Source organism: Carlito syrichta, unplaced genomic scaffold (genome assembly GCF_000164805.1).
Source record: "Carlito syrichta isolate Samal-C Ts95f unplaced genomic scaffold, Tarsius_syrichta-2.0.1 Scaffold313788, whole genome shotgun sequence".
NCBI classification, from domain to species: Eukaryota; Metazoa; Chordata; class Mammalia; order Primates; family Tarsiidae; genus Carlito; species Carlito syrichta.
In genome coordinates, this window is record NW_007257884.1 from 58,090 (window position 1) to 70,541 (window position 12,452).

The 12,452-nt window shown below is 40.9% G+C and overlaps 1 protein-coding gene across 1 annotated transcript in view; it reads right to left on the minus strand.

The window, feature by feature from the left end:
- LOC103273153 (glutamate receptor 1-like) overlaps positions 1 to 11,953 on the minus strand; it is a gene marked incomplete at its 3' end in the record, with an annotated part of 50,893 nt that extends 38,940 nt beyond the window's left edge. Inside the window, exon 1 of the mRNA XM_008070584.1 lies at positions 11,887 to 11,953. Coding sequence (XP_008068775.1) covers positions 11,887 to 11,953 — 67 coding nt within the window. The remainder of the gene's footprint in view (positions 1 to 11,886) is intronic.
- Between the last annotated feature and the right edge of the window lie 499 nt (positions 11,954 to 12,452).

A 12,452-nucleotide genomic window follows, 5' to 3' on the forward strand; every position in this document is an offset into this window, starting at 1 on the left:
CTTTAATATCTCACAGTTAATATCATACTTTTACAGGGTACTTAATATTTTTCCAGAGTGCTTTCATTCATATTATCACATTTGATTTTTTTAATAACTACTTTAGGGTAGGCAGGCAGGAATTAGCATCTCTTTTTGAATGAGGGCCCAGAGAGGTGCCCAGATTCATAGAGTAGGCTCAGAGCAGAGTCAACTAGGACCCAGAATCTTCTCATCTTTGCCAGGTTTCTTTCCATAATACCACATGGTCTCGGATGCAAGTGTGAGTTCTGACTTCGAGTTTCTTTGCTATACTAAACCTTAACTTCTTTCAGATGGTTACAGATGCTTTCAACTAGAACACATCATAAAGAGACCTACTAGTTACTTAATGACCCAATAATGAACCTACTGGTTCTTAGAAATTTAGGGATATAGATTCTTCTGAGAGCCTCAAGAAAGCTTTAGACTTTTTCTAAAACAATACAGATTTGCATGTATATAATACAATTTTCGTTTGGTTTCAGGTCATATGTATGTGGACCCCATATAGTCTTGGGCACCACATTGCATGACTGTAGGGACACCAGTCCCAATTAATTGTGGCCTTGTAAAGACCCTCCTCAAACCATGGAAGAAGAGAAGTCATAGTTTTACTTTTTTGTTGGTTGGTTGGTTGTTGGTTTTGTGATTTTTAACAGAATGAACAAACTAAGATATAAATTTGGTTTGTTTTGAGTACTTATGGCCAAATAAAGGCAGAACTAGGGTAGAAAAAAGTATGTCTTTTTAAGAAATTTCTTAGTTTTTTTTAATTTTATTTTTAAAATTTATTTATTTATTATAGAGTTGTGGGGTACAAGTGAGGACTTACTACATAAGTGGGCTAGAACTTCTGGAAGGCAACATGCTGTTGTGGAAGAAAACCAGCACTGGAGTCAGAGAACATTTCAATCTTGACTTGTGCCATTTATAGACTGTAAGATTTTATTAAACCCCTCCAAGACTCAGCTTCCACATTAATAAAAAAAATGGGAATCAGAAAATCAAACACTGTAATTGGATAGGGTGCTTTTAGTCTGAGGATTAAATAAGAAAAAAAAAAACATGGCAAGTGCTAACTCAAGTTGTGGCACCCAGTAAACATGAATTCCTTGACTCGGGAAGCATTTTCTCAGCTCAGGTTCATGTGTAACAAGTAGATATAGTTTCCTTTGTCTCAGGACAAATGTCTCTAAGTGTTCCCCACCATGCCCAATGGATCAGAGGCCATATCTACTTAGGTCCTCTGGATTCATGTGAAGAACTCCACAGATGGTATCATTGCTTGTGCACTCAGGTGATCTGATGCTCCAAGTGCTTGCTCCACTGTGTCAAGTGAAATCTCTGGGGGCATTTATCCCCTCTTAAAGCAAGGGTGCAAAAATAGAAAGAAATGGTCTCACCAAAAGGGAAGAAAGCCCCCATGAGAAGAGTGTCTAATTTTCTCTCTGTTTTCCAATGCTTATTTCAGCGTGTGCAAGATTAATTATTCACACTGCAAAGAAACCACATTATACTTTCTGGTCTACAGAGGGGTAATGATTTTCACCCTAATTTTGCATTTTGTAGTTGCATCTAATTCACATTTAATCAGAATTTATAGGTCATTTCACTGTAAACATTTCATTGTGTATCATGCACTAAAAAACAAAATTCTTGTTTTAGCTTATTACAGAACCCTTGAATGCCAGGAGTGGAAGAAATGTAGAGACCTAGTGTAACTCCTTTATACTACAGGCAGGCAGTAAATGCTCTGGGATGGGGCTTGGGGAATGTCCTCAAGGTCACACAGAGAGGCTTAGTCAGAGGCAGAACCAACATGCGAACTTCCTTTTCCTGACTCCAAGTTTAGCATTCTCACCATGTTTTCCCTGACCTGCCTCAGAATTTAAGAGATCAGAAAGCCAAATAGTTGTAGAAGACTTCTCCTACTCTTAAATTCTTCATTCTCAATCTCTCATCTCTCTTTCCCTCTCAGACAGAAATTCATCCTTCTCCCCAGTACCACGGGCTAAGTCAATGTCATTGCCTGATTATCCCACATGTCTCTCAAGGGACACAGAACCCAACTGCTCTCCTTCTTGAAGTTCTCTTGTAGAGAAAGTCTTTCCCCAGGGAAAATGCCCTATGCCAGTCTTTCTAAAATGAGGAAGATCTTCAGACTCCTCAACTCTAAATGACTGACTTGATGAACTGAAATATCAAAAATGTTCAAATGAATTAAGTACAAGGATGAGTTTGGGAGTTCCTGATGTAACTCAGGACTCAACCAGCATTTTGACTAAGGACTCATATGTGCCACGGCCCCATCACTGTGGGCTTTTCGAAGAAAAAATACTCAGGTAAAATGAGATACTGCCTTTCATTAAATGACTCAACAGGAAAGAGGGAAAACCGTTTAAACCACACTGTATTTCCTACCATAGTTCTATCAAGCTATTAAGCCCTGTTCCTGACCTAAGTGAGGTCATGACTATGTGTTATCTAAGTCTGCAGAGACAGACAGTTATGTGAATTTTATGAGGTCATTATCCTGAAATGCCTCCATGATTAGCATTGTCAGGAAATGGGATCTTTGAGGAAATTGTACTAAACAAATTTGTCTTGTAAGTGGCTAAAGAATTTTAAACATTTTGAAGAGAAGAACCTCCTAATTATTTCTCTCTAAAATTTTATCTTATTTTATTTTTTGTAGAGACAGAGTCTTGGTATATTCTCCAGGCTGGTCTGGAACTCCAGGCCTCAAGCGATCCTTCTGCCTCAGTCTCCCAAAATGCTGGGATTACAGGCATGAGACATTGCACTCAACCCCTCCTAATAGTATAGGTACATGCCTCTGCTTTTATAAAAAGAGCTTCCCATACACATTTTCCCCTTGGCCAGTGTAGTATTGTCACAGATGATGAATATTTGCAGAGCTAGGTACTGCATTGTGTACTTTTTCCTAGATTTCCTGGAATGAATACTGGTCCATAGCAAGCATAGAATAACTGGTTGCTGATTAAATCATGAGCACTGGTGCATGTAATAACCACCTTGGGGACTTCTGTGGTGGCAGGGTGTTTTGTTTGTTTTTGTTTGTTTGTTTTGGTTCCCAGACTACTTTATACTTGGTGAGCTTGAAGTCTTCACTGGACCCTCCCTTCTTGTCAGCAGTCGTGGCCCACTCCTTCTGTCTATACCCACCTGCTGTTTTCTTACCTGGCATCTGTTTTTAACCAGTTCAATAGCCAAACTCATTAAGTCACTCAACTCTAATCTATACATCCAGTCAACATGCATTTACCTGCTGGATGCAAGAATTATGTGATTCTTTCACCTGGTTTAGAAAACTTTTTATTCTGCATTTAGATAGTAGAAGTTTTCAAAAATTTGGGGGTTATTTAAAGTCTGAAAGCTGGTTAAATAGGAATGTGTGTAGAATAAAATGCAAACTACCTCCATGGGTTGCAACAGTCTTAACTAGAAAGTCTAGATTTGATCTGTCCCTCATCCTAGCCCTACAAAGATTTCTAGCCCGTCCAATTCCACTCTTGCCAAATAGACAACATTAAGCCAAATTTCAAATCAAACAGGTCATCTCTGGGAAGAAAACCAACATACAAAAAACCAATAATCCCATGTTATTTTCCAGTCGTTATTACATCCAGGCTCACACATAAATCCAGGCTCTCTTGATAGTCATAAAAGGAAGTGGGCATTCCAAATTAAAGAAATAGTTTGAGCAAAATCAGCATGCACAAAAACTCATAGCATGCACATGAGTTTTTGGAGGGGGAAGGGAAGGTGGGTAGTGCTGCCAGAATGTTAAAGTGACAGGAGCTTATAGTGCATCTGAAGGACTTTAAGAGAAATAAGTAGAAAAAATGGGAAATTTAAAAAATAAAGAGTTGACCATGGAGACCCACCAAAGATATGAAAGGAGAGGAATGGCCTACTCTGAAATATACTTTAACTGGCTATTTCTGTAAGGCCTAGTGAAGATCAGAGGCAGGAGACCAGTTAAGGGATCTTATACACCCACTCCCCCTAATCCTAGCCACAAAACTTCAAATCATATCTTTTCCCAAATCTTTTAGGGCTGGGCAACCTTAGCAAAGGACTCAATGGCTAGAATCAGAGGCGGAATGGGTGCCATGTTTCTGATAAACAAGATGGCTGATGACCCATTGCTTTTCCCCAGAAAGAATTAAGAATCAGTAGCCCACATTCCCCAAAGACCAAATGGCTGACTCATCTACTTCCTGGGAACAAGATGGCAGTCACTACAGAGAATCTGGCCTGTGTACTTAGTGGAAAGACATAGCCATCAGGCACATACATTCAGCTCTTAAAAACAGGAATGTAGACACTTCTCAAAAGAAGATATACGGGCAGCCAACAGACACATGAAAAAGTGCTCAGCCTCACTCATCATCAGTGTAATGCAAATCAAAACCACATTGAGACACCGCCTAACCCCAGGAAGAATGGCCATCATTAATAGCTGGTGAGGATGTGGAGAAAAGGGAACACTTCTACACTACTGGTGAGAATACAGACTAGTACAACCTCTTTGGAAGACAGTGTGGTGATTTCCAAAAGAACGAGAAATTGACCTTCCATATGACCCAGCAATTCCCCTATTGGGAATATACCCGAAGGAACTCAAACTATTCTACAAAAAAGATACCTGCACACGTATGTTTGTTGCAGCTCTATTCACAATAGCAAAAACATGGAACCAACCACGTTGCCCACTGAAGCTGGACTGGATTAAAAAAATGTGGTACATACACACAATGGAATATTATGCAGCCATAATGAAGGACAAATATATGAATTTTGCAGCAACTTGGATGAATTTGGAGTCGATCATACTCAGTGATTTATCTCAGAAACATAGAACTGAGTTCCATATGTTCTCACTCATAAGGTGACCTTGAACAATTACAATGCTACAAGAAAGCCATTGGCAGTAGTGGGAAACTGTGGGGGGTGGGGTGGGATTGGCAGTTGAGGGAAACTGCTGGGGGAGGGAGGGGCATACCTCATCAACAAGGGTACCTGCATGATCAATGTTTATATACCTAACCCTGAAATGTACCCCACATCTTTATAATAAAAATTAAAAAGAAAAACAGGAATGGAGCATGATTTCACCAACTCACTAATTCTCTGAGCATTTGAGGCTTCGGCTCACAGGAATCTTGCTCTTGGCCTGAATATCTACAGCCTTTCTCACCAATGTCATTTTAGCTGTCTTTGTCCCTGAGGGCAGGAGATCTCTTCACATTGCTTTACTTTTTCTCAGAAGTGTCCTTCTGCCTGAAATGCTTTACTCTCCCAACTTTCCCTAATAATAATGCCAAGAAAACAAGCAGCAGCAAAAGCCATGGCAAACATCTGAGTACTTACAAAAAACAGAGCACTTGAGTTTCTAAATGTTACCTCATTTCAACTTCCCAAAAACCCAGTTCCCATTATCCTAATTATACAGATAAAAACTTAAAGGTGCAGAGAGAAAAAATAACTTCCCAAGGCTCACACAGTCAGTCCAAGCAACCAGAGGCAGAAATCTTACTAACCGCACGGTCTCCCAACTCAACATTTCTGAAATCCTTTTTCCTGATATCCAAGAATGCACTCCTTCTTTGGAATTTTGCTGTATATTAGTTGGATACATCTGATGGCAATTTCTACCCAAAATTCATTCATTCCACAAATCTTTATTAAATGACATACTATATACCAGGCACTGTGTTAGGCCCTGGAAGAATAAAATCTTTTTCTGGAGGAATGCAAAGACTAGTGAGTGAGAAACACAAGTGAGTAAAATGTGGGTAAAAAAATATCAGGAGATAGGCAGGGAGTCTACAGGAAGCATAAAGAAGGGAACAATTAATCCAATTGTACAGTGCTGGAGAAGACTTCTAGGAAGAAGTGTCACTGAATCTGAGACCTAAGCAATAAACAGGATTGTGGCAGGTGAGGGTGGGAATATTTCAGACCCCGGTAAGCAGCACATGCAGGCGTGGAGAGAGTGGAGGAGTGTTGCTTGCATTATTCCCTCTGAACCACTCCCATCCTCTAATACTGCGGACTGTCATAGCCCTCATGTGCTTTGCCCATAGTGATCTCGAAATAATGGCATGAATACATTTGGCATAGTTCTTTGTTCCAGAGTCAAACAGACCTGAGTTCAAATCCTGACTCCACCGGTTCCTGGCTCTGTGTCCTTGGGAAAGGAATTAGCATCTTTAAATGCCAATTTTATACCTCTGGCGACGGAGGTAAGTAGTAGTAGCGTCACCACCTTAAGGTTGTTGCAAGTATGAAAATGATCTAATAAGATGTAAAGAGGCACAGCACAGCACCTGGACAAAGTAAGTCCCCAATAATGATGCCTTTTATTAATAGTGGTAGTTGTTACTACTTATGAGCTCTCCATGAAAAGGAATCTGACATTTTTCTTGTGGGCCACATTGTGTCTTGATCTGTACAGACTTAATAACACTATCCAATAAATAACTGCTGATGGATTTGTTGATGTACATTTCTGACGAATTTACTAAATGGATGTTTATTGAGCACTTACTATGAGCTAGGTCCTGGGGAAGGTGCCGCAGAGCAAGTAAACCAGGCATTCTTCTGGAGTGTTCATCCTAAATTTCTGACCAAAAGTTTCATAAAACTGATCTGGAAAATGGTATCCAGAGCAGAAGAATTACCTAAGAGTGTTAGTGACAATAACTGTAAACCCATTTGATGTTTCTGGAGAATCTGAATCCTTACTTAAGGCCTCTTCGGTTGGCTCTGTTTTTTCTATTGTCACTGGTTCCTGCCTGAATCTTAAATGATGATACCCACATCACTCTATGATCTGCATTACAAGGCCCCTCCCATAGTTCTTATCTGCAACACAATTTGTTGATCTTCTCTTTCTGCTGCATTCTGGTGGTACCTGAGAGGCTGTCTGTTTGCATGGAAAGAGGAAGGGATTATCAATCAAACAATTTAGGTTTCAATTTTGGTTTTGCCACTCATCGATTAAGGCGTGCGTTTCATTTATTTTCTCAATGAATAGTAATGGAGTGCTTAACAGAGGAGCAGCATTGACTGGTTGAGGGTTCAGGCTCTGGCGTCAATGCCTGGGTTAGAAGTGAACTCTGCCATTTTCCGGCCATATAATCTTGAAACCATTCCCATCCTCTAATACTGCAGACTCTCGGAGCCCTCACAGGCCTGGACCATAGATAGTGATCTTGAAATCACGGGATGAATACATTTGGTATAGTTGTTTGTTCCAGAGTTAAACAGACCTGAGTTCAAATCCTGACTCTACCAGTTCCTAGTTCTGTGACCTTGGGAAAGGAATGAGCACTCAGTTTCCTTATCTGCAAGGTGGGGATAATAATCATGCTCACTTCACAGGATAGTTGTTGTAATCATTAAATGAGTCACTACGTGTAGAAATCATAGGACAGGGTGCCTGAAACTAGCAAGTGTTCAATAAATGTTAGACATTATTACTTTATAATTAATAACTGTTGTTACCATCACACACCAGGCACTGTATATGGCTCTGAGAAAATAATGGAGGAGAACATGAGATAAGGCCTTTGTCCTTACCAGACTTTCTTTCTAATAAGTGAAGATAAATTAAACAATTAAATACCTATATAAATACACATCATGATGAGTATCAGGAAGAAAAGGAACAGGAAAGGGTGGTAGGGTGTGTGGTAGGTCTAAGAAGTGTCATTTGAGCTGTGACCTAAAGAATAAATAGGAGGTCGAGTGGTGAAAAGGGGTGTGCCCCTATGTGCAAAGGACTGTTCAAGCAGACAAAAAAGCATGTGTAAAGGCCCTGAGGCTGGGGTGAAAGCCTGCATGGTTACAGCGTGAAGACAGGTGGAGAGGCAGCTGATGCAGATAGCAGACTCCAGGCCACACAGGGCTGGTGGGGGCTGTGGAGCCAGAATGCTTTTTCAAGGGCAAAGGAAAGGCACGGATGACACCTGGTTTCCTTTCTGGCCCACTGGTTTTCCAAAATGAAAGCAAAAGGATTGCATAAGAACCTCTCACAGACCCCTTTAAGGCTGAAGAATGTGAGGCACTAGGATGACTAACCATAAAAAGAGGCTGTTTCTGGGAAAAGCAGGAAGGAAATAAAGAAGTGGAGGGAGGGAGGGAAAAAAGGAGGGAAAGAGGGAGGCAAGAAAGAGAGAGAGATAGCTTGACTGAAACTTCAGTGGAGACGTGAAGTCTAGAGGTAAAATGTTGAAGACTCAACTCGGGTGCAGATTCAGTACCCCTGATGTCTGTGTGTGCGTAGGTGTGTTTGACTTCTGCATGCGTTTGAATGTTTCCTGATTTGGCAGGAGCCCAAACTGGGGGAACCTTTCCGTGGAAGACAAATAAGACGAATGGGCTAGAAACGATGGAGAGAAGAGAAAATGCCGTGTCAATCATTTTGGTTAAATGTATGATTACTGGCTATAAAGATACACCTGGAACAGCTCCTGCCTGAAAGCTGGTGTTGAGGAATTGAAATGCTTGCGGAGGCACGGTTCAGTGTCTCCTTTCAGGAGCTGCTCGGTGCAAATCAAACAGAATTGCATTAGGAAAGGAGTGACTGAGAAAGTACTCTTTGGAACAGAAAATTTTATTGGGAGAGGAAAAGAAAAAAGAGCTTAAGTCCAAAAAGGACTGACTCCAAGAATGCTAATTTGTTCCAGCCTCCTGGAGCCCAGAGGAACTTGAGCACTTCTAGCCTTGATATTCAGATGCAGCTGTAGAAAGAAGCACGCTCGGCAGAGAAAATCAAAAATAAATAAGTGTTCTTTGGGCCCAGATTTCTCTTTCCCAACTGAGTGGGGCTATGATTTAAGGGCTTAGGAAGGGGAAGCACACACTGGTCCAGCTGTGCAAATACTTTATAATGTTAATACTGCCTCTGGCTCTCAGGACTTGCTGCTGATATGGGTATGTGTGTGGCTGGGTATCTTACAAAGCTCGCAGCAAATGCTGGAGAAAATACTGATTTGAGGTTCTTCCAAGCAATGGGAAGTAAAGGGAGCCCATTCTGATTTAGGAAAAGTTATTTCCTGGTAAGGAAATATCCACTAGCAATACATTTTATTCTCTTAATGACTTCCCTATTTGCCAGTGGTTCAATTAGCATATGCCTGATTTGAGTTAATAGCAGCAGTTGCCATTTATTGGACATTTACAATATGTCTCAGGTACTTACACATTATTTCACTGAAACTTCACAATGCATTACAAGGTAGAGTCTAATACATCCATTTTACACATGAGGAAACAGAGGCTCAGAGAGGTTAAGTAACTTGTACAAAGACCCATGTTGCTGAAATTTCTATGCAGATCCGATTCCCAAGCCCATGTTCCTTTTCTTTTATGTGAAATGGGGGTGGCTAATATCACCTTCAAATTCTCATGTTCCAAAATTCCTTTAAGAACACTGCAGATTGAGCAAGTTCACTAGCATTTCTGTTTTGTGTGCATTTCTCACCATGGGACACTCTCTCCTTGTCCATCTTCAGCATTCCAGCATTCAAAGATTTTCTCCTGTCAGAACCTCCTCCTAGATCATTTATCCCCAGTGCCAGTGGCAGAAAATAGGAATTGGTGTTTAGCAATAATTCCTTCCTTTTCCATAGCTGTAGTCAAGGGCTTACACTCCCCCATCTCAGACCCTCCCAATAACATTACTGAGAAGCAGACAAGGCAAGCCTACTATCCAACAAATGAGAAACTGAGGCTCAGACAGGGAGAATGACTTGATCAACGTCACACAATGAGTTAAAAACAGAGTCATGACTACAAACCCCATCTCCTAAGCCCCAGTCTGGCACCTTTTCTGACAGAGCACACTGCTTTCCAATCTTGAGGAGCTGCAAGCTCGGAGGCCAGGCAGGAAGCATAAATGAACAAACGAGCAGGTGAGAGAACGCCTTTCCCCTGCCAGTGCTCACTGGGTTTCAGCCAAACTTTGTCAAGTAAAAAGCAGGTCCAGATCTTTCAACTTTTTTTTAAAAGAGAAGCTGAGAATCTAGATTTTTATGTGTAATCTCACAATTTTTTAAAAGCTGCCTCATACTTTAGTTTTTAATTGATTTAGATATTTGGCAAATAAGGTCAACTATTATGCATCCTTGAGCTGGGGCTACCCTTGGGCCACCAGTTCTCTGCCTCCACCTTGCAATGGAGTAATGATGGAGAACTTGATTATGGTTTCAGAGATATCCAGCTGAAAGCCCTGTCATCCATAGGCATGCCCACTGCTGTGGGATTTAAGCCTCAATCAATCAAATAACAGAGAACAGTGACATTTCTAATTCATAAGCAAAGGATGGTCAGACAGAGATACTCTAAATTCTAGGGGCTAGGAAGATTGTTCCAGGGGTATGATAGTAAACCAACTCTCCAGAGGAACAAAACAAAACAAAAACAATGTAGAATTTGTCAGTTTCCATGGTATAAATATTCCCACCATAACTGAGAACTACTGATGGTTTAACAGTCAGTTTGTAAGATTCATGATTATTTAACAATTGGCTCTGGATATTTAATATTCGGTACCAGGCCATCAGAATTCAGTCATTCCAAATTGGTTGCATATTATAAGCATGGACAAGCTTGTTAAAAAACAGTATCCTAGGCCCCACTCCAGACCTACGAAATCAGAATCTCTGTGGATAAATCCTAGGACTCTATGCTTTCAAATGCTTTCTGAAATGAGCAGTAAGATTTGGAAATCCCCAACATAATCCTGTATCCAATTAAGAAAGTTAGACAGCCTGTATGAACCATCCAACCGGCTGAAGACAGTCTGTTCAGAACTTTAAATGAAGAGTCCAGAACCAAGATAAGAAACCCAGGGCTTTGAGAGACACAAGATAAACATGTTAAGTATTATTATATGATTGTAATAACAAAACAAAACTAATCATACATGCAGTTTTTATTTGAGTGTTTCTATGTGCCAGTCACTGTTCTAGGTACTTTACATACATTATGTTTATTTATTTATTTATTTTCTTCAGAGAGTAAAGGAAAGAGCTTTTTTTTTTTTTTTTTTTGAGTTGGAGTCTCACTCGGTCGCCCAGACTGGAGTGCAGTGGCCGCTTCTGGCCACCGCAGCATCGCCTGCTGGCGTCCAGCGATCCTTCTGCCTCAGCCTTCCGAGTAGCCGGAATTGCAGGCATGCGCTACCACGCCCGGCTGATTTTTTTTTTTTTTTTGATTAATTGTAGAGATGAGGTCTCTCTGCCCAGGCGGGTCTCGAACCCGCAATCCACTCACCTCAGCTTCCCAAAGGCACAGGATTACAGGCTGAGCCACCGAGCCCAGCTGGAAAGAGCTTTAATTTGAACTGAAAGTGCATACCCAAGAGAGAGGAGTGCAGGCAATCTCCAAGAGTGAGATGCTACATACTTTACTTTAAAAATCCTCACAACAATGCTTTGAGATAGCTATCACCGTTATTTCCATTTTATAAATGGGAAAATTGAAGCACAGAGAAATCAGATAGCTTGCCCAAGGTCACAATGCTAACACAGTAAATAGCAGACTTGGGATTGGAAGCCCAGCTCTTGAGACAAAACTCTCAACTGCGATTAGGGGAAACCCTGAAGGCAGAGATTATTTTGCATACAGCCACTGTACTCAGACATTTTTCACTGAATTAGATTGAACAAAGGACAGCAGTTCATTTTTTTTTTTTGGTTGAAGAGCACACACTTCTGTCTTCCCCAGGGAATCTGGAAATCTTTGTAGGGTTTCCTCCATTCCAAAAACATTCAACAAAGTCTATTCTGAACTCTCTAGTCTCCTGATCACTGGTAGGGAGAGTTTTACCTTCTGTCCCACTTTCTGTGGTTTTGCTGTCACTCTGCTTGGCATCCTGGAGGGTGTTAGCACTCATATTGGCAGCTGTTCTGAAAGTGGACACTCGACTCCTGGGAGATATACACCTTCTGTTTGTAAGTCACCCTACTTTTGAGCCTCCATTCAACCCTGTCTTGCTTTCACATCACAACTGAGACTAGAAATCTAGCTCTCTGTGCAGACACTCTGCAGTGCAAGGCATTCTGGCAGTCTATCCTCATAGGGGAGCCCTGGGCCCACTAAACATTCCAGATAATGCAGGAACACAGAGAGTAGAATAATACCAGCCCCATATAACCTTTAGGGGCTCTTCCCCAGCAAAATGATAAAATACCTGACCTTCATTTACAAAGAATACCATGCCAAATTTAGAAGAAATAAACCTAGGATGATCAAGTAGTACATTATTGAAATGTGCATCTTCTGCTTTTGTTTTAAAAAGGATTTTTTAAGAGAGTCTCAATTCCAAATTGAGACTAGTCACTCATTAGCCCAAGTGACTAGGCAACTGTGAGGAGAGAGAGGGCTGGCAGGAC